At 41.7% G+C, this 25,325-nt stretch overlaps 3 protein-coding genes and 1 long non-coding RNA gene across 11 annotated transcripts in view; 1 reads left to right on the top strand and 3 right to left on the bottom strand.

Moving 5' to 3' along the window:
- Window positions 1–2,174, bottom strand: part of tktb (transketolase b) — a 5,646-nt gene extending 3,472 nt beyond the window's left edge. The window contains exons 1-2 of the mRNA XM_049754669.2: window positions 2,023–2,174; window positions 36–153 (exon numbers count right to left, since the gene is read on the bottom strand). Coding sequence (XP_049610626.1) covers window positions 36–153; window positions 2,023–2,114 — 210 coding nt within the window. The 5' untranslated portion in view covers window positions 2,115–2,174. The remainder of the gene's footprint in view (window positions 1–35; window positions 154–2,022) is intronic.
- Window positions 154–7,200, bottom strand: lrrc23 (leucine rich repeat containing 23). 3 transcript variants are annotated; one of them, XR_011088361.1, is made up of 10 exons: window positions 7,045–7,200; window positions 4,609–4,712; window positions 4,390–4,510; window positions 4,152–4,293; window positions 3,933–4,063; window positions 3,708–3,844; window positions 3,432–3,636; window positions 3,244–3,352; window positions 2,023–2,335; window positions 154–1,194 (listed from the first exon to the last, which is right to left on the bottom strand). XR_011088361.1 is itself a non-coding variant. In XM_049754845.2 (8 exons), the coding sequence occupies exons 1-8, from the start codon at window positions 7,117–7,119 to the stop codon at window positions 3,329–3,331; spliced, it is 939 nt and encodes a 312-aa protein (XP_049610802.1). In that variant the 5' UTR covers window positions 7,120–7,200; the 3' UTR covers window positions 3,055–3,328. The 3 variants fall into 3 exon arrangements, 1 of the variants encoding a protein (XP_049610802.1); XR_007488542.2 differs by lacking the exons at window positions 154–1,194; window positions 2,023–2,335 and having other exon boundaries at window positions 3,055–3,352; window positions 3,432–3,590; XM_049754845.2 differs by lacking the exons at window positions 154–1,194; window positions 2,023–2,335 and having other exon boundaries at window positions 3,055–3,352.
- On the top strand, window positions 6,987–8,310 carry LOC137841043 (uncharacterized). Its single transcript, XR_011088370.1, has 2 exons — window positions 6,987–7,134; window positions 7,198–8,310. It is a non-coding gene; the product is annotated as an uncharacterized lncRNA (long non-coding RNA).
- On the bottom strand, window positions 7,585–25,325 carry rbm10 (RNA binding motif protein 10). Of its 6 annotated transcripts, none has more exons than XM_049754616.2 (24): window positions 24,602–25,325; window positions 23,923–23,989; window positions 22,653–22,782; window positions 22,272–22,574; window positions 22,032–22,202; window positions 21,892–21,961; window positions 19,878–19,951; window positions 18,974–19,060; window positions 18,834–18,894; window positions 18,597–18,752; window positions 18,296–18,456; window positions 11,609–11,706; window positions 11,374–11,461; window positions 11,043–11,208; window positions 10,865–10,944; window positions 10,703–10,784; window positions 10,522–10,613; window positions 10,233–10,427; window positions 9,938–10,078; window positions 9,739–9,792; window positions 9,447–9,641; window positions 9,109–9,153; window positions 8,955–9,010; window positions 7,585–8,666 (listed from the first exon to the last, which is right to left on the bottom strand). In XM_049754616.2, the coding sequence occupies exons 2-24, from the start codon at window positions 23,937–23,939 to the stop codon at window positions 8,576–8,578; spliced, it is 2,613 nt and encodes an 870-aa protein (XP_049610573.1). In that variant the 5' UTR covers window positions 23,940–23,989; window positions 24,602–25,325; the 3' UTR covers window positions 7,585–8,575. The 6 variants fall into 6 exon arrangements, 5 of the variants coding, with proteins under 5 accessions (XP_049610573.1, XP_049610574.1, XP_049610570.1 ...); XM_049754617.2 differs by having other exon boundaries at window positions 22,653–22,764; XM_049754613.2 differs by having other exon boundaries at window positions 22,272–22,782.

The raw sequence follows: 25,325 nt of genomic DNA, 5'->3' as shown, positions 1-25,325 counted from the left end.
TAATGCTCAGCGCTCAAAGATGTGCGCATAAAAACCTTGGAGAGAACAAAGCGGTCATTGCAAGGGTTGCCGGGGTCGTCGGTTTTGTAGCGCATGGTGTGGAAGAAGAGCACAGACATGAGCTCAGCGGCACTGCAACACGACGTGGGGTGGCTGAGGAGGAAGATAAAATGTGACAATCAATACACTCGAGTAAAAATGCAGCACAAAACATGCAAACTTTACAGATCATTAAAACGGTTCTGTTCAATCTGAACGTGTTAGATCACAGTAAAAAAAAAATAATGTTTTGATTTGAATTGTTTCACACGTGAGGTATCAACATTCTTTGATATTTTGTGAGACCATCACCACCAAGTCAGAGCATTGTTACATTGTCAGTTTCCACTTTAGACTTTAAAAAGTTGAACGCATGCAAACTTGAGAAACTGTTAGCTGCTGAAACAGTGGTCAAAATATCGTAAGAATTTTTTGAAATCCTCTGTACTCAAAGGCATCTCAGCTTCCCTATGTGGCTTGCATTTCAAACGGCATCATTTCAACCAAACTTGCAACATGCCAAATTATCGACCGTTATGGTTCGGCTCCTCCTTTTCCACAGAATTCAAATTTACCCACTCTGGTTTTGCCAAACGGTGACCTGGTGGAAAATAAGTGAAATTAAAAGACAGAAACATAATTTCAAAATTGTGGTCCACGCTAAGCAAAAAAGCGCTAGAAATGAGGTGGCTGAGGAGGAAGATAAAATGTGACAATCAATACACTCGAGTAAAAATGAAGCACAAAACATGCAAACTTTACAGATCATTAAAATGGTTCTGTTCAATCTGAACGTGTTAGATTACAGTAAAAAAAAATGTTTTGATTTGAATTGTTTCACACGTGATAGAACATTCTTTGACATTTTGTGAGACCATCAGCACCAAGTCAGAGCATTGTTACATTGTCAGTTTCCACTTTAGACTTTAAAAAGATGAACACATGCAAACTTGAGAAACTGTTAGCTGCTGAAACAGTGGTCAAAATATCGTAAGAATTTTTTGAAATCCTCTGTACTCAACAGCATCTCAGCTTCCCTATGTGGCTTGCATTTTAACCAAACTTGCAACATGCCAAATTATCGGCCATTATGGTTCGGCTCCTCCTTTTCCACAGAATTCAAATTTACCCACTCTGGTTTTGCCAAACGGTGACCTGGTGGAAAATAAGTGAAATTAAAAGACAGGAACATGATTTCAAAATTGTGGTCCACACTAAGCAAAAAAGCGCTAGAAATCAAGCACATGAAGTATTGTGCTTGACAAGGAAATACCGCATTGCCTACAAAACCTGTTTGAGGTGACTTCCAAGAAGGAAGTGTCACTGTTTGCATAGAGCAGCACGGCTTGTTGCATACACAAAGTAATGACGCACTACTAGTCAATCGCACTGGGTACAACTTACAGAATTCAAACATTTCTGCCGTTACAACCATTCAGAGCTGTCTGAGTGCAAACTACAAACTGCTCTGTCTACGACATTAATTGCTTTTACAGCATGAGATAATCAGGCACAAGTATTTTTGCCAAGTAACATTATGCGCATTTAACTTCTGTATTCAGCAAAAAAAGTCAAAGCACTGCCTTCCAGTTCAGATGTATATATTCCAATTTTGGCCAGAAAAAAAATACAGACCAGACTATAAATGAGCTGTGGCTTCGAGACACCACGTGGTGTATCAGGTGATAGAAATACATTTAAAGACACTTTGCCATAAATTAAAAAAAAACCTACTGCAATCCATTATAGTGCGTCATCACCGTCTGGGTCGTTGTGGCGTAACGTAACTAACCGATAACACGACCACTCAGAAGGATTGAACGCATAGCTAATGACCGTTTTTTATTTTTTTCACACATTCAACTGAAATGCAACACGTGCTGCAAGGCCCACACGGAGCCACGTGATCTTAAGCATGACAAAATGGCCCGCGGTCAACTCGTACGTAGCGTCAAAATAGCACGAAAAGCCTGTTAAGTTTACCCGGAGTTGGAGGCACATGTCGCTTTGATGGAGTGAATGCGCAGCTTGTTGGCGACGTCCTTCAGCTCCTGCATAGTTGCTTTGTCGGGCATGGTTGGGTTTGTCTTCCTTGTGAGCGTCGGAGTTGCTTAATGAAATGTGTCACTGGTATTCAGTAATTTGACGCTTCGACTACTCGGTGTCGTTGGTTCGGTGCTGACCCACGCCGGGAGCGTCCGTTCAGGAGGAGGACAGAGGTGTCGGAAGTGAGGGGATTTAACTGCACTCAAGCCCCGCCCACGAAACGTCATCACTCTAAAAGCGGAAGTAACCTCTGTAAACCATAAAGACACCGGAAATAGAAAAGTGCTTCAGGTAATACAAGTACTCACACGATGTACGTAGTGCATATTTATATTATTTATATATAAATATATATATTTAGTAGATATTTGGGTGGGAAGAAAATGTTTTATTGTTTGTTTGTTTGTTTGTTTGTTTGTTTTTGTTACTTAATTTTGGGGTCATTTCTCCATAAGTGGCCTTTTCACGGACCAGAGATCACTAACAAAAAAAAAAAACGTTTCTTGGCTACTGATTGATGAGAAGTACTATTAGATTCTGAAATTGATAATACATGAGCAGAAATAACCTTTAGTTATTATTAATTGTTGATATTTGCATGTAAGACTCTTATGTTAAATATTTCTTATAATAAAGATCAATAATGAAACAAAAGAAATCAATGTGCAACACTATGTTCCTGAACATCTCTTTCAAATGATCACTTTAACATGTATAGCCGAGGAAATCACAATGTCCCTTCACTGATGCTCTAATTTGATGACGGGCCAGCAAGCTACATTATTCCCACAGGCATTGTGTTTGTGACCCCTTCCAACACAAACTGCACATTCTTCCTCTCTCAGAGAACCGGTTAAGTTGCATATTGTCAAATTACAGGTACAACTCCACCCACTTCCTTTAAGATGGAATTGGAAAATGAGCAACAACTCAATGATGAGGTATGCAAATGTAGTAACAACATTCCTATTTTCCAGTAATCAGGAACACTTTAATGTCCATCTGTGTGTATGACCACTCGCCATGATACTACTGCATTGTCCCTTTAAAAGTGCAGCTGGATAGCTGCCAACAGGGAAATGGTCAAAAAAATTGCTGAGTCATCATTACACAGAGACGTATAAATAAGTAACAGTGAAGATTAAACCTGACACTCACTGCAGGATTCAAAGCATTTCTACATATACATCCATCCCCAACTAGTATTTTCCAGGAAGTGGAGCAAGTATTAAAATGTTTTGACTTAGGCTGTTTCCTCTTTGAGTTCCTGAAATGACACAACACATACCATGAACAAACCTTCCCTGAAGATGCAATAGAGGAAGAAAGAGATTTATTTTAAATACCTTAATTGTCTTCCACACCTCAGCCCTCTCCTCCAGGGAGACAGGCTCTTTATCAAGGCGCTCTAGTTTTGGAATGAGAGTTAGGACATATGGCCGGTAATCTGTGGTCCCGTCCAGCGGATTCTCTGAGAGGACCACCACTCGCAGGGTTGCAGACACCTGGCCAAGAGCCAGTAGACAAGTCTCATCAAGAAAGTCGTTGCTTCTGCGGGAGAGAGTGATAACCCGGCACAATGCTTTCTTTCACTTCTTCGTTTTTGTAGCCTAACTGCATACCTGACGTTGAGATATTGGAGACATTTCATGTTGGCGCTGAGTCCATCTAGATTAGCAAGTTTGTTGTTGCGGAGATGGAGCGTGGTGAGGTTCTCTAACGTCTCTATACCCTCAAGATTTGTAATAAGATTTTGGGCCTGGAATGCAGAGAAAACTCGATTACAAAAGCAAGGACTGTGTTTTCTAGACAAGCATTACAAACAGACTTTTTTTTTTTTTTTTTACCAGATATAATCGCTGCAAATTTGGAAGGTTGATCCCACTAGTTGTAGTCAAGCGGTTTCCTCTCAGCTCCAAAGTAGCCAGTTTCGAAAAAAGGCAACTCTCAAGGCCATTTAATCGCTCGATACAATTCCCTGCAAGAAAGGGAAAGGACACACTTGACTTGCAGAAAATACTCTGCTCGTGTTTTGCCACTTAATCAGATGAAACCACCAGGCCAACCTGAAAGATTGAGATTTTCCAAAGCTAGTCCAACAAGACCTTGCACCTCAGTAAGCCGGTTTGCTGCCATACTCAGCCACTGTAGGTAGGCCAGTTGAGAAAAGGTTTGTTCTTGGAAGCATGTTACGTAATTCCTGTCAATCTAAGAAATAGTCCAGTTTGAGCTTCAGTTTGAGTAGAAGCATTAGAGTGGATGTTAGAATCTCATCTTTTCTTCTTGAGAAGAAAAAGATCTTGCCTTGAGCCAAAGAAGCTGAGTGAGGGATGATAGAGGTGAAAGGTCAGAAATACGGTTGTTGGACACATCCATGAAGCGAAGGTGAACATAATCGCTGATTGCAGCAATGTCGCTTAGTCTTCTATATGGAGTACAAGCAAAGAAGTGGAGGTTTAAAGCACAGAAATGGAAGTTGGGGACTGAAGAAATGTACTATTGTTGGGAATTTTGCCTTCTTACTTGTCCTTCAAGATGACTTTAATAAATGCGTGTCTCAATCCATTCCCTGTTCGGCACAGCAAAGACAGACCTGGGACTATAATATCGTGATCCAAAGGGCGAATCTGGTGATAAAACAAAGGAAACTTATGCTATACAGATTTCAGGGATAAAGAGCATACATGCTGAACAATTTTTTTGCCAATTTGTGGGTCAGTCATGGGTTTATATGCATGTAGTCAACAAAGACATTCTGAGAGGGCCCTTGATTAATTTTTGAGGAGGAAAGAAACTGATTAAACATTCAATATACATACAAATACTAAAATAAAATATTGGGGGGGTCTGTACGTTTTTATGCACTGAAAATGTATTATCGTGATTATTGAGGGCGTATTTTGGCCATATTTAAAGGGCTAGAGACACCGGTATATGTATAAATCGGTTTTAGTTAGCTTATGGGCTTATAAATATAAATTGATGCTCAAAACAACGAAAAGGAAGCTGTTGCTCTGAAAAATATAATTTAAATTTGCCGCACAGACGAGTTTGACTGTACCGAGCCGCCAGCCGGAAGTGACGTCTCATGACGTCTCAAGTTGTACGCGTTTAGCTTCAGTGAATGTAAACAAAAAGAGAAGAGGGGCCAGCGCGGATACGTCGGGCCAGGTTTGCGGCCAACCCAGCTCGCCTAGCCGTGCCTTCCATTATCCTGGCGTACGTTCGTTCGCGGGACGACAAGATGGGTTGAGTTCGCCTGATAGGATCCACGAACCGGACAGTGCGTGCCTGCTGTGTGCTCGTGTTCACAGTGGCCTGGTTGACTGTCATCTTTCCGGACTCTGCTGTGCATCGGGAGCGGCTAGCGTGCTATCACTCTTATTGTTCATCTTCTTGTTTTAATTTTCCTGTGTTGTTTACTTGTATGTGCGTTGTGAACGCTGTCTTGTCACCCTGGGATAGTGAGAAACGTAATTTCGATCTCTTTGTGTGTCTTGACATGCGGAGGAATTGACAATAAAGGAGACTTTGACTTTGAAAAGTATGTCGAAGCGTGACGGGAGGGGCAAAATTCAGAAAACGTGCTCAGCTCGTCGAAAAAATGCGATTTAAGAAATAAAATTAAAAATGCGCCTAAAACCTAAACCAAACGCTGCAGATGTTCATTTCTCCATGCGCAGTGGTCAACTCGGCACTCTATTCTTTTTACTATGCCAACCTAACCACAGTGACGGGAGAGGCACAATTCAGAAAACGTGCTCAGCTCGTCGAGAAAATGCGATTTAAGCAATAAAATTAAAAATGCTTATAAAACCTAAACCAAACGTTGCAGGTGGTCATGTCTTCATGTGCCGAGATCAACTCGGCACTCTAAAGCCCCCAAGAGCACTTTTTACTATGCCAACCTAACCAGAGTGACGGGAGGGGCACAATTCAGAAAATGTGCTCAGCTCAGCCCAAGTGAACTGCTAGATTCATCATATTCTGCGTCAAAAGAGGTTTCTGAATCGGATAAAATGATGCTAATATTGCCGCTAGAAACGGAGCTGTCGCTATCATCTGCCATGTTGTTTGGGTTTGTTGACATCCAGATGTACATCTTGTGACGTCACAGTAATGGCGCCGCCTGTTTGGCTTCGTGCGGGACCCGATCGATAAACTGGCATTTCATTTCAGCTTTATTCTTAGTAATCGGTGTCCATTTTTAATTTCCAATGCGGCAAATGTGTTCACTTTATACATTCTATCAAATTCCGTTCCAATTTAAAAAAAAAAAAAGGGATGTCCCTAGCCCTTTAAAAGACCATTTTAGTCATACATCTGGTTTGGAAGGTTGTGCTCACAAACTAACATTAATTAGGGTGACCAGATTTGGGTTTCTGAAAAAGAGGACACCTTTGTTGGGAGGGGGCGAGGTCATTTTTAGGGGGTGGGGTCTTTTTTTGTTTGGGGGAGGAGGAGGAGGGGTGGGGGGTCATGTGTTATGACACCAATAACATAGTGTCTGTATAGCAATTGCATTTATTTGCCCGTCACAGAAAAACTTGGAACTGAGTGGCAATTCTATTGACAATGTACATGTATTATGTTTGAGGCAGTCCAACAAAATCCCGGACGATTTTTTTTTTTAGGGCTCAAAAGTAGGACATGCCCGGGGAAAAGAGGACGTCTGGTCACCTTACATTAATAAAAAATTGTAGCTATTGGGATTCTTTTTATGAAGCCAGGTGGCGTACCTGGTGAAAAAAAAGAAAACGAAACTGTCGCGAATACGAACTCCAACGGACATGCACATACACAGCAACATATGCTGATCGCTTCGCAAGCTACATTTATTCTCCAATATAAATAGTCAACTAAAACCTATGACAGTAATGGCCACCATGCGATTAGATTTTGATTGTAGTTGGTTGATTTAAAATCTCAAGCAGTCGGTGGGATTATAACCGCTTTTACCTCTACTGCTTCTTCGTCCTCGTCTTGATTTTCTTCCGTGTTGTCCACATCCGACGACACCGACTCCTCGTCCATTAGGGTCAATCATGGGTAATATTGTAACAGCTCTAAAGAAAATGTTAACTCTTATAAATTAAATAATTGTCCGTTAAGGTCCCGTTTCAGAGCTGGGACTCCCAGTGTTGTCCGTTGCCACGGAAACCGACGCCGACAGTATATGCAAAGTGTGGGTAACGTAAGGGTAGGTATGTTTTCTGTCAACTTTACAGTATACAATAAGGAACGGCTTCATCTTAGGTGTGTGACGTTGAATGGCTAGCAGCAGTGTATACATACTGTTTCAATACTGCATTACTCCAAAGAATCAACATTTTTGGTGGTGTGACTACAGTCACATTTTGTGTAAATACTTTAGCTCATACTTTAATAAAATAAAAAATAAAAAACTGGCACTTAGTTTCAATTTCTGGATTTAGCCTTGAAGATAAGGCATAAACAACACAAAAATTTGTTGGGTGTTCCATTAATAATGCAAGAAACTTGTAGGGACAGATTTACAAATATTTTTTTAGGTTCAGATTCCTCATAAACAACACGCACACACAAAACAAAGTAAATATACAGTCCTGTACAATATTTCGTCCTAACAGTCACATAGAACGAAACACTAAAAAGACAAACTTCTTGAGAAACAACTATGAATAACAGTTTAGATTCAGACGTGTACAATAACACTTCTTCCTCTCAGTGGTAAAAATAATGTACACGCAATTAGTATTGGACAGCGTAATATTAGCAGTCATTCACTGAATGATAAAGCGTAAACCATTAAAGGGTAAGTCAAGTCAAACATTTTCTTTCCAACACATTGTTTATGCATCCCCACAAGCATTCTGATTAATATTTTGTTTGTGTAATATAATTAAGCAGAAATTGATGAGCCTTGGGGGGAGGGGGGGGCATTTTTTCAACGCTATCAACTGACATCACAGAGCCTGAGGGCGAAGCTTGTAAACGTCACACAACCAAACCTAGTAAACAGGCGAGTCCTAACAGTCGTTACCTGAGGTCTTCGGCACGCTGAAGTCATTTTCAGTCGATAGCAAGTGTCAAAATTGCCACATGAGGTTTATAAAATGTTGCATCTTAATTCATATTACATAAACATCACATTAATCAGAGTACCATTTAGACTAGTGTAGCTGCATAATTGTTAAAAAAAAAATGCTGTCCCCTTTAAATTAAGCAAAAAAAAAAAAAAGAAAACCCATAGCGCATAGAATGTTATTAGAAAATGTCATCGAATGCAAATGAGAGCAAGCTTGTTTGTCAAGCAAACAGGACTTGGCATCATCAGGAAGAGAAAGAAAGAAAAAATACGCTATGTGCAATGTGTATCCTGTCATTAACTGCTTTGGGAAGTTAGTAAATGGTGAAAACATCGTATGAACAGATGCTAGTACTAATGAAGTGCAAAGTGTCCACCCTTGTCCCACCAGGGCCAAGTCGCCGTTGCAGTGTTGCAGCTCACTCACTCCACTTGCATATTGCGCAACAAAAGACCTTTTTTTACACCTCCTTGGAGCATTCTGGCACCGAGGCTAGAGCCTGTGATCCCATCACTGAAGAAAGGGGCAGAGTCAAAAGATAGACAAAAAGGTGACCGTATGATAAAATAGTCACACAAAATGTATTCGCCTGTAGTAATTCAATGACTATGAAGGTGAAACCAGAAAAATAGTAAACAGCATTACTCAATAATTGTGATTCTGACAGAAAAAAAAAAGAAAAAAAAAACAACGCATGTTATGGCCTTTGGTGGAATTTCTTGCATAAGAATTTTCCTGTGGTATAACATGACAAACATCCAAACAATGATTGAAAGAAAAATGTGGAAACGGCCTGCTTACATGGCACTTAACTTCCTCTTCTTGGAAGCGGGAGTTTGGAGGCCATCAGTTTGTCTCTGTAATAATGATAATAATAATAATATGTAATATTTACTACAGTTTCAATACTATGTTACTTTGTGAGAGATACTGGTGGTGGTACTATTATGCTAACCTCTTTTCCTGCAGCTTCCTGCATTCTTCTTTGCTCGAGATTTTGCTGAAGGGAAACAGGATAAAAAAAAATGCAAGTTTCAAAAAAATGCAATGATACAGTATAAACATCTTTACCGTTTTTAGGAGACCTAATTATATGCAGTGGTGCCTGGAGTAATGAGTTATATTTGTGTCATGACCACCCTGGCAACGCAAAACATTAAAGGACTTTATTTTTTGGCAAGTCAAAGCAAAATAAAACGATCGGCTGATATCTCTTGAAAACTCGTGAGTCGAGTCACACATACGGCATGTGCTGCAATTGGACTATCAAAGTTTTAGTGACAGTCTACAAACCTTATGAAGTTCCGAGAGCTGCTGGTGGCGAATGAGGGCCTCTTTGCTGGGAAATTGTCTCCTACACAGCAGACAGGCCAGTTTCACCCAGTCGGTCATCCTCCCGTCCTTCTCATCTTTGTCGCCATCTTCTTCACCGCTGTCACTTTCCCCACTGTAGGCTGGAACAAGATCCGGGTGCTGTAGAGGGGGTAACTAGATTGGGGGTGGGAGACTGGGTCACGCACTGAGAAGAAAAAAAATCTGCGACAAAAGTTGACTTAGCAACAGACGAATGGAACACACAACGTACTTCAGTTTGTCTGAGCTGGTCCAGAAACATTTGATGCCGTTCTGAAAGCGCCCCCTGTGGGACCAAGGAAAACACTTAATGGGATAGAGGCAAAAAAACAAAAGAGATCCCAAATTATTTTCTTCATGAGTTATACAGAAAAACAATCATTATTTTTTTAAGCTTGGCTCAGTCTGAGTTATTTGTAAGCATGCAACACCTTTTTCTCTAGGACCGCATAGCCTGCATCAGCGCTCGCTGATTCTCTGCGATCTGTGGAACCGACCGCAGGGGAGGCAGCGCGCACGTTCTCCTTGTGTCGGTTGAGAGACTTGGCCCAGCGCTCCATATCTTTGGCTATCTATTAAGGCAGGCCCAACAGGGGAATACATTTAGCTGTATGCACTCAAGCTCGTCGTCCTCTTAACGCAAGTGATGAATCATGTGTGTTGTCACATTAATTATGCACAAAACAGTCAGTCATTCCATGAATTTATTTTTGTGTGCGAATGTACCTGCTGAGCAGTTTTACTCTTGGGCTTATCTTTTTTTTCCTTGCTGCCAGGATTAGCAGGCACCGAGTCTGCAGGGGCTGCACGATCATCAGCGGGAGTTGCTTCTTCCTTTGACTGTCCAGAAGCTGCAGGAATGTACATGCACTTCTCGCCCTCCCAGTACATGAACTGCTGTGTGTGATGGTTGTAATAATACTGCAAAAAGAGTCATGGATGGTAATCAATGGGTCATAAGTAATTTACTAAATATCCAGCTCTGTTATATTATCATATGTCACGTCGGCTTTACCTGGGAGTTTGGGTCATAATAGAGTCCCGTCAGTGGGTCGTAATAGTAGCCTGAGCTTTCATCATATTGATATGTGGTTACATCTGGCACAGCTTGAGTGAAAAAACAAAACAAAAACCCCAAAAAACTGAGTGGTAAACATATATTTGCAGACAAACCAAGTTGATTGGGTAGCACATACGATATTGCTGGAGCTCATGTGCAGTGCCCGGTGTTGCCGGCTGGCTGGAAGAAGCTGGTTGCGGTTTTCCGACTATCTCAACCTTTAGAGACAACACGCATAATAGTGTAATGCAGCTCAAGCAATGCAATGTGATGGCATTGGCAGATCGGTAACCAGTACCTGGGTGGCGGAAGGCTGAGTTTGCGGCTGTGGCACGACAGCTATCCCGGGCGGCAACGCTTCACCTGGATTGACTGCAGCTGTGAGATGTCAAGCAAGTACATTACACAATTGCGCAAATCCATACCATAGAGTCATATAACACATGTGAAGAAATATCCTAGCATGAGATAGCAACCTGGGGTAACTGCTGCTGGATAAGCCCCCCTCAGTGTCGCACCTGCACTAGGCAAAGAAGCAACCATTGGGTCTGCCTGGACTTGAAAACGTTTGCTGTCGGGCAGAGCGTAATCATTCCCTTCTTGATTGTATGGTATTGTCGCTCCTGAACCATTTTGTGCAGCCTGAGGACAAAAACACGAGTACAAGATGATATATTGACACCGTCTAGATGTAGTACATAGGTATTTGTAAATAAATACAGGCAACATGAATAATCTTCCCCCCCATAAGAGAAAAAAAAAAAAAAAAGACTCGTGATGTGTTGCCCCGCCAACTAGTCCAGTTACCTGTGTGACAGCCCACTGTGCTGCAGCAATGGCGGTGCTGGCCACCGTTGCAGCGCTCATTCGACTCACTTCTGTTGGAAATGTGTCACTGAAAAGGGAAAAAACACACAGCTTCACACTTCTGTGCCGATATCTATCCATCTATAGTCAAGACCAAACCTCACGTCTGCTTCCATTTTTGTTTTGCAATTTGAATTCCATTGGTTACATTGCTCACGTGCGAACACGCTCTTACCGCTTGAAACCTTTGGCAAACTCCACCACAATCACCTTCCCGTCGATAGAAAGAGGCTGCTTGAGAGCCTGCAAGATCTGGAGCAGTTGAGATGCCTCCTGATGACAAAGTCCAAAGGACACAAGTGACGACAGCTCCACACAATCACAAACGTCCGCTTCCATGAAAACTATACGATGCTGCTTACTGTTAGGGTTTTCCAGGTTATCTTGATCCTATGATTATGTTGGAATGTAACCTGTAATAATTAAACTCGCCTGTCCTGTCTTAACAAAAGTAGTAGAACAAAGTGCTAAGATCTTTTGAACTGATTGACTAGCTGCAGAGGAAGCAATCAAAGTTGTTTTGTTCACACAACATCGTGAAGGACCCCCTGCTGTGCTTTGATCAGCCAGGGGCTTCGGCCATTTGTCTACTCTGACCCCCGCTCTCAACCCCCACTCTGTTTCTCTCAATAAAAATGCTCCTGCACGAGGCCTGAGTCAGACCTCCATTTCGATCATCGCTGCACGCACAGCGACGAATGGACTCTCCACCTGCAGGTGTCCAAAAGGACTTACTTGTCTCCCGTGTGGTTCTTGCAAAATAAGTTGGAGTGAGCAAATCTCTAACATTTTGGTGCCGAAACCCGGGACCCTCATACCCATCATCTGGCTGACGGAGGACGACGCGCTGTACACCGTCGACGGGCCAGCGTCCATTAGCCGGACCTGGTAAAGAAAGACCTGGGAAGGAAATTCTTCGCTGGGCCAGCATCTTAGGTCTGCCTTCGTCTGACAGAGGTGGATTGACGGGACCCGGCAGTGCAACGAACCAGGGGACAAGTAAGTTAAAGGCCTGAAATTGTGTTGTGTTGTTAAACGCGCAACACATAGAGGTGCACGGGAGATAGCTTGGGTTCAAGTCCCAGTGGAAGAAACAGGCTAAGAAAGGCAGAGCTTCTTTTTCGTTCATCGAAGAAGTGTGTAGACTCTTCTTTGTCTGTTTTTCCGAGCTGAGGGATCTGGCTTGGGTTAAAGTCCCAGTGGAAGGAACGTGCTAAGAAACACGGAGCTTCTTTTTTGTTAATCAAAGAAGGGCGTAGATTTTTCTTTGTATGTTTTTCCAAGCCAAAGAATAGCTTGGGTTCAAGTCCCAGTGGAAGAAACGGGCTAAGAAAAACAGAGCTTCTTTTTCTTAATTGAAGAAGGGTGTAGATTTTTTCTTTTGTCCGTTTTTCCAAAGCTGTTTGGGAGGGTTTTACACCCATCCCTGGATAGGCCTAAAAAAGCGCTGGAGTTTGTGTGATTGAGTGTGTGACTGGTAGGATAAATTGACTAAGAAGCAGTTCTAGCGTTGATCCATGGCAATAAAACAGGCTAGTAATTTGTTGAAAGGTCAATGTAAACCTGCATTGAGGATCCTCAAAGAAAAAAAAATTGAAAAAAATTGTAAAACCTTAAGCTACTAAAATTAAGATGGGAAATAAGAACGGTAAATCTCTTGCTCTGCTCTTCTTTAAAACGAGAAGTTCATGGCAAGTAGATTTCTTAATTGTATGCAATACATGCTGAAGTGGAAGAAAATGTATGGAGTACAAGGGAATTTGAAATGTGGAAGAAGTGGTAGAAGTGCTAGAGTGTGGTTGAAAGCTTCACAAGAAAGAAGAGAACAAATCCAAAAGACAAAAGATAGAAAGTTGAAAAGTGATGAGGCCGCCATTCAATTGAGATTTGAAAAAGAATTCAGGGTGCATAGTGGCATCCCATTCAATGATACAGCTGAGAGTGCTTATCAACAACAGCTTAAAAATGCACTCCTCACTAATTTCCGCCCTGAAATAGGCAACTGGGTGAGGAAACATTTGGTGGAAGTGGATGTTGCAAGTGTGACAACAACTATGCAATGGGCCAGACATGCTGAAAAAGTGATCAAAAAAGGCAAAAGTTCTGATGTATTTCATCTAGATAATGATGATGATGAACTAGATGAAGATACAACAGTCTTCTTCCAAGGGTCCCAGCTAGGCAGAGGGAGAGGTAGAGGCCAACAAGGTCGCAGGACGCCATATAATTCAAAACCCCCACGAGATTCTGACAACTGTTGGAACTGTGGGAGACGAGGACACTTTGCACGAGAGTGTCGTTTTGCAAAACAATATCAATCAAAGGGTGGAGGAAGGAGCAGAGGAAAAGCCAAATTTTTAGCATGACAAGCTTCCTCCTCTTTGACCGCTTATGCTCATACAGAGAAAGAAAGAATAGATGCCCATATGACAGCAAAACATGTCATTGTCAGATTATTAGAATTTTTTTTTAGATTATTAGAAGTCCTGTCCATCCAAGAAGTATGACAATGCTGTTTGTATGGCCAAATTACAAATGACTAGAGCTCAAATTGTTACACTGAAGTTAAAATATGCAAATCAAGTGGTAAAGGAATGCAACTTGCTTCTAGAAGATAAATAAATAAAATTAGAATGTGCTGTCCTCGTGTGCATGGGAGGGACCAGCTCATGATCGACCACAGGAAATGGCCAGCCTGTGACGAATCATTGGTGCTGGGAACTACCTTTTGCATGCGAGAGCTGTGCATGTGTGTGCGTATATGTTAAAATGATGAACATTGGCTAAAGTTTTAGTATAAAAAAAAAAAATTGCTAGACTGTGGTCTATCCAATTTGCACCGCAGAACAGAAATGATTTTGAAAGATAAAAATGAGAGGAAAAAGAGAGAAATCTGTTTGCAAGCAGAAACTAATCCACACTAGTGCATGTTAAGAGTCGAGCTCACATGAGAAATTCGAAGAAAAAAAAATGACAGAACATGCTTTCAGGAATTGGAAGAAGCTAAATTGTGAATTTAAGATTTTGCAATGCTACATTTAATAGGAATAATTGATTGGTTGTGTTATAAGATTATATAAAATTCTAAATGCAAGCTAAATCTGAGAGATTGAGTTCTTCAAATTTAAAAACAAAGAAAAACTTCAGATTAATTTGCCAATTGTTTGTTTTAGTTAAGTTTTGTTGAATTGGTGGATTGTTCTACCAGGAAACCTGAGTTGGAAATGATATATGAATGTTGTGTGGTGAGTTTGGATGAATTGGGACCAATGTGATAGAAAGACTCCTTTTTGGAGACTGCGTGTGAGATGCAAATGAACATTGATGAATGATAGCCTGAATGAAAAGAAATTACAGGTTGAATGGTTGAAGTTGTTGGCGACTACTATAGAAAATTAGTAGAGCGACTTTGATGAAAGAGTGATTTTGAGCAGGTTGAATGTTAGAAAGAAACACGTAGCTTTTGGATTGATAATTAACTAGAAAAAAACTGGAGAACCAGTAACACATGTAGAAGATGTGTGAACTGAGAAATTGAGAAGCGTTTTGGAAAGAAAGTCAAATTAAATGATGATGGAATCGTATGTAGTAAAGAACGCATTCTCCCAAAAAGTTTGTCAAGGTGTGAGGCATGGGCGTTGCCAAGCCTCAAAAGGGGGGGGGAGTGAGTAGGACAGATAGTGGAAGATAGTAATAATATAACACTTTATGACAATGAATTTTCGAATACATTTGGTGTTATATTGTGGTAAATTTTTTGTTCTGGTGTAGATAGGTTAGCAACACGAGAGATTTAGAGGTTCAAAAGAAAGACAGTTAAAAGAAAACATTTTTGATTTGGACAATTGCAGGCTAACAGGAACATGAGAACGATAAGAACTACGAGGTGGGATCCAATTTCATTGGGGAGATTGAGAATTCACAGAACCATACTCTAAGTCACATTTTTGAGCAAGCATGACAATAACATTTGAGAGGTCAAGACATACAGATCAGGGCTTGATGTGGAAAGCAGACCTCGATGAGTTGATTTTCAATAATGATACTGAAGACAACATACTGTCCGATTAAATTGGAACTATAGATAAAATGTAGCTCAAAAATAGGATGAGTTGCAGGATTTACGATATAAAAACGAGACCGCTGTTATTAGAAGAATTTGAAGTTTGGTAAACAAACATTACCAGCAAATTGATGGAAGCAGCTACATTTGGAGATAGTCTTACAAGTTTGATGTCCCAGCCTGTCATTCTCAGTGTCAGGGCCCCTGAAACCCAATCCGAGTCTTCGCCTGCAGCCGTGAACAACTACAAAATGGTGCCTGGCTCTGAAGCACCTTTGACCTTTGGCGAAGGACAAGACTGCTGTTGTGCTTGGAGGAGGACAAGTACACTCCGGAGGAAATACAACATCCTCGGGGACGAGAAAAGACAGTGAAAAGCGGAGGAACTCACAATGATGAAAATTGACTCATTTGAACAATGGACTCATTCAAGAGTGATGGATGGGGTCGCTCTGAAGCAACAACAAAAGAACACCAACTTGATAGGGTGAAGTGCGGCAAAAAGAAATGGACTTGGAGTGTCTGACAACCAAATCGCACTCCTTGCTACGGCGTTCCCAAATTTGGTGAAGCTTGGTTCAAAGTGGAAGGGAGGTTCATTGTGCACTGAGTTTGACAGAACTGAGGAGATTTGATAAATAAATAAATAAAAATTTGAAAAATACGTAGGGCTACAGATTATAATCAGTGATTGAATGGATTTGGATAAAACAAATAGGCTAAAACGGTAGGAAACAAGAGCAAGATCTTATATTTTGGCTCATCAAGCTTAAGACGTAGAGGTCGAGTTATATAAATTTTAGAACAGGACATTTGGCAGTCAGGAGGAAGCTAGGTTGCTCAATGTACCTACTCAATACAATAGTAAGTTTTTTTGCACCACAGTGGAGGTTGGATGGTCAGAAAGTTAGGTACGTTCAATTTTTGACATTCACACAATCATGCATAGGAGTCACAAGGCGACAGTTAACAAAACAATGACTGCAATAGGGGCCACCTACGACTGCACCGACATGAAAAAGTAGAAGCGAGAGAGCAGAGTATGGGATTATATGCTAAAACGTCTGCTATACAGTTACCAATAGGAGATTCTATCAAGAGAAGCTACATGAGAGATGGATTAGAATCCGTTTGTCTGCGTGTGTGTGTGTGTGTGTGTTCACACCCTGTGTGGGTGCGAGCGTGTGAGGAGAAAGAAGGCATGGGTAAGACAATCTCTTTTAAACCAGGAGGCAATAAATGGGAACGCCCCTGTCATAAATAGTTTTTGGTTAAAGGGAATCATTAGGAAGTGTTCAAACTCTTCCCGCAAACATTCCTATTTGCCAATTAAATGGGCACTACAATTGACTACGAGAGTTGCAAACAACAGATGAAGAGCAGTCCTTGGCAGATTATATGATCAGGACGCTCAAACTGTGTCAAAGACAAATTTACTGCCGCTTGATCTTTCCTCCTCACAGGTCGACAACCCCATCAATCCAGGAGACTGGGTCTACATCGAGGTCATCAAAGGAAGGAACTGGGCCAGCCACGACGGGAGGGACCATTCCAAGTCTTGCTGACTACACATGTTGCATCCAAGGTTGCAGGACCCACAAATGCATTAACGACGACTGCTCTCCAGGAGGAAACTGGATGGGAGCTTTGGACATCACCGCTGTGTGCCAGGATGAGAGAGCCGTTTTCAAGGTGTAAGGGCTCTACTACCAACATGGCTGCACCATCGGACGGGACCTACTTCATCCAGAAGTTCAGAGGCACTGCCTCACCTGCATCTTATGAGTGCACGTGCCTGTTCAGTACGGATCATGGTTTTGTGGTCACAGGAGTTGTCCGATGCTGCCTGCCAACTGGACACGAGTGTGTGTGCGCCGGTGTGTGTGACAGACCTCACCTACAGACTAGAACATCATCAGCTGACGAAAACACGGGCACATATACAACTTCTTAGATGTGACAGTTGTGATAATGATAATGAGACGTGGATTGCGTAGATGCTGTTCTGTTGAGCATGTATTACGGAAACTTGTTGATTTGACCATCGAAAATGCTTCACAAGTGATGGAAACAATGATGTACTGTTTCTGTGTTTTTCTTTTTATTTTTTATTGATAGCATTCTGGTCGCCTGTGGCAACGGGGCCGTGTAAGAATTTTCCTGCTAATAACATCTGGCCAGCAGGTTTTTCGCTTACACAATAAGTTCGAGGTAATGCCTCATCTTCACTGGAAAGTGTTGCTATCATTGTTTGTTGTTTTTATTTTTCCTATTCTTCTTTCTTCATTATACATATATATATGTTTTTCTTTCTTACTTGTCTTTGTTGTTTGGGGTGTCATAATCATATGATAAAACAGGAGGGAGATGTTAGGATTTTCCAGGTTATCTTGATCCTATGATTATGTTGGAATGTAACCTGTAATAATTAAACTCGCCTGTCCTGTCTTAACAAAAGTAGTAGAACAAAGTGCTAAGATCTTTTGAACTGATTGACTAGCTGCAGAGGAAGCAATCAAAGTTGTTTTGTTCACACAACATCGTGAAGGACCCCCTGCTGTGCTTTGATCAGCCAGGGGAATCGGCCATTTGTCTACTCTGACCCCCACTCTCAACCCCCACTCTGTTTCTCTCAATAAAAATGCTCCTGCACGAGGCCTGAGTCAGACCTCCATTTCGATCATCGCTGCACGCACAGCGACGAATGGACTCTCCACCTGCAGGTGTCCAAAAGGACTTACTTGTCTCCCGTGTGGTTCTTGCAAAATAAGTTGGAGTGAGCAAATCTCTAACACTTACCACAATCGTGGAGAGTTGCAGAAAAGCAAAGCCTCTGTTGAGATTTGTGTGCTTGTCCTTGATGAGGCGAACGTTGGAAGATGAAAGTGTAGCAAATGAGGCCAAAGAAGATAAAATGGCTTCCACTGTTGTATGCGGTCCAAGGTTTCTGAGAATCAGCGCTTGTGATGAGAGGGGAAGGACAGTGTTAATTAGGAAGGAACACTGAGGTGACTACTAGAATCACATCATCTTTCTTTGTGTTCGACACGCAAATTGATTTGTGCCAACTTACAAATTTTCTCCGCGCCATTTAACTTACTGTCGTTGGCAAGGTCTGCCTGCTGTGCAACTTGAGCTGAATGGGCAGCAGAAACCGAATGAAAGGGTGCTGGCAGGGGCAGCAAGCCTTGGGCTCCCTCCTTTTGAAGACCAAGACTTGAATCTTTGTGCATCTGGGGCATCTTCAGTTCAGCTTCTGAAAAGGGGAAAGAACATGTCTTTAACTTTGAGCGACAAAATTCCGTACGGGAGACAACACAGGTGGGTTTATTGTTACCTGATTTGGGCGCAGTGCATTTAAAGCACCTTTCCCTCCTTTTAAAGTTTTGCACTCCACACTGTTGAGATTTTGACAAGCCTTATTGTTAAATGAAAGAGGGGAAAAAATCTGTTATACATCATGCATCCAAACACAACCTTGTTGCAAAGCCAGTCCTCGTTGGCTCGTGGTTTTGGGTTGCTGTAGTGCATCGACACTCGATGTCCAAGAATCAGCAGCATGCCCTGAAAGAAGTAGAGAGAGGGAGGGGGGAGGGTGGACAGTGGATGACTATGAGCAAGAATGAGGCCACACGCATCAGAGTGAGGCCTCATCTCAGAGAAACCAATGAGAGGGACCAGAGAAGGAGAAAGTGAGAGTGAGACAAAGAAACCTGACTGAAAGACAGAATAGAGAATGGCGACCTTCAGCTTTAGGAAAAATTGTTTGATGCTGTCATTCTGTGTTCTATTCATTCTATTCACCACTCCCTGTTCAGTAACGACGCAGATCCAAATTAAGTATTTTTTTTTTTATTTAAGACTGAGTTGTTCAGTTTAGAATAACGGCAGTTTGTAAAAAGCCAGTACAGCTCAAAATCTTTTCCATGCACCAGTCACATTTAAACACTAAATCGTGTAAAAAGTGTTCAAATTTGGCTGTTTGGTTGTTCAACACATTTCCATGTATGGAAATAAAAGTTAATGAGATGATTTTGAGCTTTCCATTTTCCATTTTAGCATTTTACTGACTGCTGTTATTGTAAACACAAAGGCACAAACCGTTCTCATTGACTGAATTTCAAATTGAGGAGAGAAAGTGGAATTTTTATTCTTTTTTTGGCAAATGAGTTTTGCAAGTTTATCTTGTCTGAACAGTCTCAGACATGGTCCCCCCCCATGTATGACTCCAACTTATGAATTACCTACCTGTTTCACAAAATGATTCTTCGTGAGCAAATGACATGCTTTTAATCTAAGGTGAAGCAGGCGTGTTGTGACAGTACATTTGTCTTGCCCATTGCATGTGTGTGCGCGTGTCATGTGTGTATGGGAGAGTGACCTGGTTGGTCTCCATCCAGCGGGTGGCCTCCTGTATGAGATTAAACTCGACGAAGGCGAATCCTCGGCTCTGACCTGGACACCGCCCAGCGCCATGGTTACCGAATAACAACAACAACATAACGCAGTGAGGGATTAGTGCCTTGTGTACAGAGGAGAGAGAGAGACCCTGTAGCAGCACTAACAAAATGAACAACCGCTCTCCCTTGGAATGAAGAGGCTTGACGGTCAGTTGTCGAGACACTGAGAAGGATGCGAGGTCCAGTAGCTCGGTGGGGTTCACAAAAACGAGGGAGAGGGAGGTCCCTACCCAATCCTCAGGTTATGTCCGACCCACGTGCCAATGCAAGTGACACACATGCACCATTGAGTTTCAGAATGCAATAATGTGGGTGGGTGGGGGGTGGGGGGGGGGGGGGGGGGGGAAGGCATTCGTACTCGTCACTGCAGTCGATACCAGAACTTAGAAGACTAGAATATTGCCATTAATTCCATGCAAGTTAAAAATAATACATCCAAATGTACATTTAAAAATATAATAATTTTTTTGAGTTGAATTTTGAGCGTCAAAAATACTTGGCAGTATTGACACATGGTATCGGTTCTGGTGACTGCTCTAGGATTGACTTCCCGTACTGGTATTGGTTTAAAAAAAATTAAAAAATGGTATCAAAGAGTTCAGTACCAAAACCTATCACAAAATTTTCAAAATTTAAGATGCTATTTATTCCCCTCACTTTGAAGACAGCTTTAAAAGTGACTAGATTGATTTTTACTAAGGGGCTTCATGCTGCCAATGGATTTACCAACTGTCTCGTGACATCCAACCAAAGAAATTACAAAATAAGTCACAGTGGAACATTGAAACAGTTTGATTCCGCGCTCATAGTGAATGAACTCAACTCTCAGTAAGCACTCTCCCGTAACGCCCCTCATGACTTCAATATGGCATCACTGTTCAACGTTTACAAGAGAAACTATTGCTGAAGTTTGCCAGGGGCTTCACAAGACTTGGCCTGCTGCGTGATGACAAGTAAATTTGCCTTGTGCAACAAGGGCAGAAACAGAGAAAGACACGGAATAAAAGGGCTTTGTAATCAATGACTTACGGGCGGCTACAGAGTTACTTGCCCTGTTTGGCATTGTTTAGACTGCAGTACTCAAAAACGCAACTCTGACAGCAAACGCGGGGAAACTGCTTAATAGCTCACTTTTGTCAAGTGATCCAGGAGTTTTGTGAGCATTATTCGTATAATCATTCACACAGAGATGGCAGAGGAATGAACATGCATATACGTATTTGGGGGCTGACCAAAGTAGGTACAATGAAGTGACAGCTTTGTAAATGCATTGTTCTTTAATGACCCCATAGGATTGGATTAGATTGGAAAGGTTCCTTATTTAGGTGTCTGGTGAATGCTATGCTTAAAAAAATATCAGCTTCATGATGTGTATGTATTTTTAAGGCATTGAAAACAAGGAATATGAGGAGGATTTCTTTGTTTGGTACTTAATGTTATGATTAAAAAAACTACGTTTAGAAAGTATTCTGGATAAGATGAAATGGCTGGCAAAAAGATATTGCGGTACCGAGTGGGAGAATTACACTGGTCAACATCATATTTCAATCAGAGTTGGCTTTGTATGTCACTTAACGTATTTTCGATGCTGATCTTTTTGTACCCCGACTTTTCTAGCACAAACAGTTTTTGAGATATCATTTTTGGTTTTAAGTTTGACAATACAATATGCAATACAGATTTTATTATGGGTTGTAATTTTTAAAAATGCACCTGTTACTGAACACCCTTCATTAATAAAGATGAGTAAATAGCACATATATTATTGCAACTATTATTATAAAAATCCTATGTGCTAGAGAAAAAAAATGAGGGCAGATTTGGAATCAGAGCATTAAATTCATCTGGAAATGTTTAATTGCATCAGGCGTACTAAGATTTGTTGACCAGTGTTACTTAAAAAAAAAAAAAAATGAAAAGGAGAAGTTTTCTCACCTGAAGATTTGTTCCTCATGAGTCGAACCTCTTTTGGCTGGATCCCCTGCTCTTGAAGTGTTGCCCAGATCTGTCGACACATTTATGACAACATCAAGAAGGGAAATCCAAAGCAAGCCCAGCAAGCAACATTCACGTACTTCATTGGCAGTGGCGTTGGGTGGCAGCATGCGAAGCATGACAATGTTGCTAGGCCTCTGATTGTAGTCCAGATCAGCACGGTAATCCTGCTCCCTTTGCTCCATGTCCTCATGAGACAGCTCTGTCTCACAACTACTTCGGCCGAGCTCCTCTGGCTCGGCGGCAAACATCTGAATTATTCAGGACAAATGAGCAACCGAGAGTGGACTGTTGAAAGTTTCAGATGTGTTCAGGCTTACCCGTCTCATTCCCGCTCCTTGAGAGAATCTGCCCTCCTCTCGGTGCTCCATCTGATCAGGACAGGCACCGCCTCTGCGACCCCAGTTTCCTTCTCCACTGCCTAAATATAGGGTTGAGTTCTCAGCAAAATTTTTACCATGTTTCATCAATCCCCTTGCCTCCGACCCAGTCCGTAGCCGTTCAAAATCTCTCTTGGATTTCTTGTCATCAAATCCATCAATTGAGGACTGCGGACAAAGAGGCCAGAGGACCCCTTTGATCTCCTGACCACGATCCCCCTTTTGATGAAATCCTTGGACATCCTGGAGGTGACCGGGTAAGAGTTCAGCAGCACACAAAGATGTTTCGTTGTGGATATTTTGGCCGTCCTCATTACGGACATCATATTCTGCTTCTTGCGGCTTGTCATCAAAACCGCGGTAGTCCACGTCCTGAAAGTTGTAGTCGTCATGGCTGCTACCGTATCGCCCCATGCGATCACCTCGCCCACCCCTGAACACAGATGAAGGACTTGACAGCGCCATTCATTCACTCGCAAAGCCGTAGCCTAGAGCAGGGGTCCCCAACCACCGGGCCGCGGACCGGTATCGGTCCGTGGGTCATTTGGTACTGGAAGAAGAGGCTACAACTTCTAAGAAAAGGAAAGCTGCATTTAAAAGAACATTTCTGGAGTCCTACTTAAAATATGGATTTATCGCCACAAGTGACTGAAGCCCACTCTGCATAATTGTTCTAGGCCAGTGGTCCCCAACCTTTTTTTTGGCACGGACCGGTTACATGTCAAAAATATTTTCGCGGACTGGCCTTTTTATAAATAATACATTTATTAAATATATAATACATTTATAATAAATGTATAAAGACGATGAGATAAAATGATACGACTGCCATAAAAACAAGTATAAACGACATAAAAATAAAACTCACCATTACATTGAATTAGTGGTTACGTTGAATTAGTGGGAGCACTGAGCTTGTTTCTCAGAAACGAGCAGGTCCCATCTAGGCGTAATGGGAGACAATGACACTCGAAATGGTTAAGGTTTGTCTTTTAATGCAGAATGCTTGGTCTCCATGTGCCGAAGCAGTTTTGAAGGCTTCATTGCCTCGTTAACTAGCCTGTCGCCACATTTTATGCAGAGTGGGCTTGGCACATCAGTCACTTGTGGCGATAAATCCATATTTTAAGTAGGACTCCAGAAATGTTCTTTTAAATGCAGCTTTCCTTTTCTTAGAAGTCTCAGCCTCTTCTTCCGTCTCCTCATTGGTCTTTTTTCCCTTTCCGAAGAAGCTTTCCAAACATCTCGGTTTCTTGCTCATTTTTACTTGCTTTGTGGGCTTGACTGAGGTGACATGTCACGTGACCGAGACGAGCGTCTTGACCTGAACCGACAGATGTAATTGGGAGAGAATCGCCAATTTTTTTTTTTTTTTTATAATAAATTGTTATTTATTTTTGCTAGCTTTGCGGGCTCGACTGGGGAAATATGTCACGTGACCGGGACGAGCGTCTTGACCTAAATTAATTGATCGTCGGTTATTATTTTTTTTTTTCCTGTGCGGCTTGGTGGCCCGGTACCAAGTGACCCACGGACCGCTACCGGTCCGCGGCCGGATGGTTGGGGACCCCCGGCCGAGAAGACAACTCACCTCCGCTCAGTATCCATACCGTATCCACTGACGCAAACCTTTCTCTTTGTTCACCAGCATGAATAACCTGAAGGCACAACATTTGACTGCTTTTGAATGGGAAGCAAGCAAGGTGTTATACCATTAACTACCACTACTAATGTAGAACACATGTCCTACTTTGAATCACAACTTTAACAAGATGGGATAAAGAGTAAGACACGTAAAGTTTGAAACTCTGAATCAATAAAATCGGTCACAAAATCGTAACAATTTTGTTTGGTTTTTTTGCTTTTATGCTTTAAAACATTGGCTAGAGATTGCCGCATAGACACTACTTGTAAAGAGACGTAATTTTCTTAATATTTTCTGTTAAAAAAATGATACTTGTATCTCTCGCGTAATTTCTAAGGCTTAGAAATTTTACACGCACCTACGTATGGCGTGCACTCACGTAAGATTACGTATTAGCTTGTGCATGTACAAGAAAAATAGACGGGGGTGGAACCCTTGACTGTGAGGAAAGCTAAAGGCGTACTGATAATACAAGAACAAAACCTTTCATAAATATTCAACAATGACATACGGGTATCTTTTAGCCTACATGCTAACTACTATCTGGAACGCTAGCAAGTTGTCCTCAGTCTGTCGGTCGTCACACACATGGCAACAGACAGAAGCAAATTGTGCATAGACTTACCAACTTTCCATGAACGCGCCGATCACCAAATTAACACATCAGCAAACCAAGTAAACTGAATGTTTTTATTCGAGCGAAGACTACAAAATGGCCACAGAGAGGCAACATTTTAGTAGGACAGAGCAATGTCCCATTCTGATCGGTGATTGGACAATAGCGACACTAAGATGAATGGTAATTGGACGTAAAGAAATCGACTATGACCTGCCAGATAATCACCGACAAAAGTACTATGTGCGTGTTTTCTAAATGTCTTGATAACATGTTTGGTGATATGCAACTGCCAAAATGATCTAAAGATCCCAAATTATATTGTAGTTTTCACTGTCTTTTTAAAGACCTCCGTTGTAATCATACTGTTTGGCGTGTTCTTTCTAATGTAAATAACACACTGCTCATGTAGCACGTTATCATTTGTACAGTATAATGTTGTGTTTGATATGTGAAATGTATTCATTTAGATTGTTACAGGATGTGATATTGGACATCACAGAAGAGGGCAGTGTTGAGCTTTTTTTTTTAATTAAAAAAAAAAAGTGAGGGTAGGAGGGGGGGTAGTTAGCCAAGCGAATCGGTTCTCGGAGGGCTAAAATCTCTCAGGAGAGAGACGTGCGATCCTGTGACGATGGCAAATAAATCCCCCTCTCCCCTCTGTCAAGTGAAATTAAAGTTTGAGCCACTGTGTCCGGTGAGGAAGTAGGTCCAGTCGCCCAATTTGTCACTT

This window comes from Syngnathus scovelli, chromosome 2, assembly GCF_024217435.2.
Source record: "Syngnathus scovelli strain Florida chromosome 2, RoL_Ssco_1.2, whole genome shotgun sequence".
Classification (NCBI taxonomy): domain Eukaryota; kingdom Metazoa; phylum Chordata; class Actinopteri; order Syngnathiformes; family Syngnathidae; genus Syngnathus; species Syngnathus scovelli.
This window is presented reverse-complemented; position numbering and strand designations above follow the sequence as displayed.

Coding starts and splice junctions, on each gene's coding strand:
- lrrc23 (XM_049754845.2), bottom strand. CDS start 7,119: ATGGACGAGGAGTCGGTGTCGTCGGATGTGGACAACACGGAAGAAAAT. Junction 3,845..3,932: donor ATTTGCAGCGATTATATCTG/GTAAAAAAAAAA, acceptor TCTGCATTCCAG/GCCCAAAATCTTATTACAAA. Junction 3,637..3,707: donor CTCCAATATCTCAACGTCAG/GTATGCAGTTAG, acceptor TCTCTCCCGCAG/AAGCAACGACTTTCTTGATG.
- rbm10 (XM_049754613.2), bottom strand. Junction 11,209..11,373: donor CACAGTGGGCTGTCACACAG/GTAACTGGACTA, acceptor TTTTGTCCTCAG/GCTGCACAAAATGGTTCAGG. Junction 9,011..9,108: donor AGGAAGCTGCAGGAAAAGAG/GTTAGCATAATA, acceptor TCATTATTACAG/AGACAAACTGATGGCCTCCA.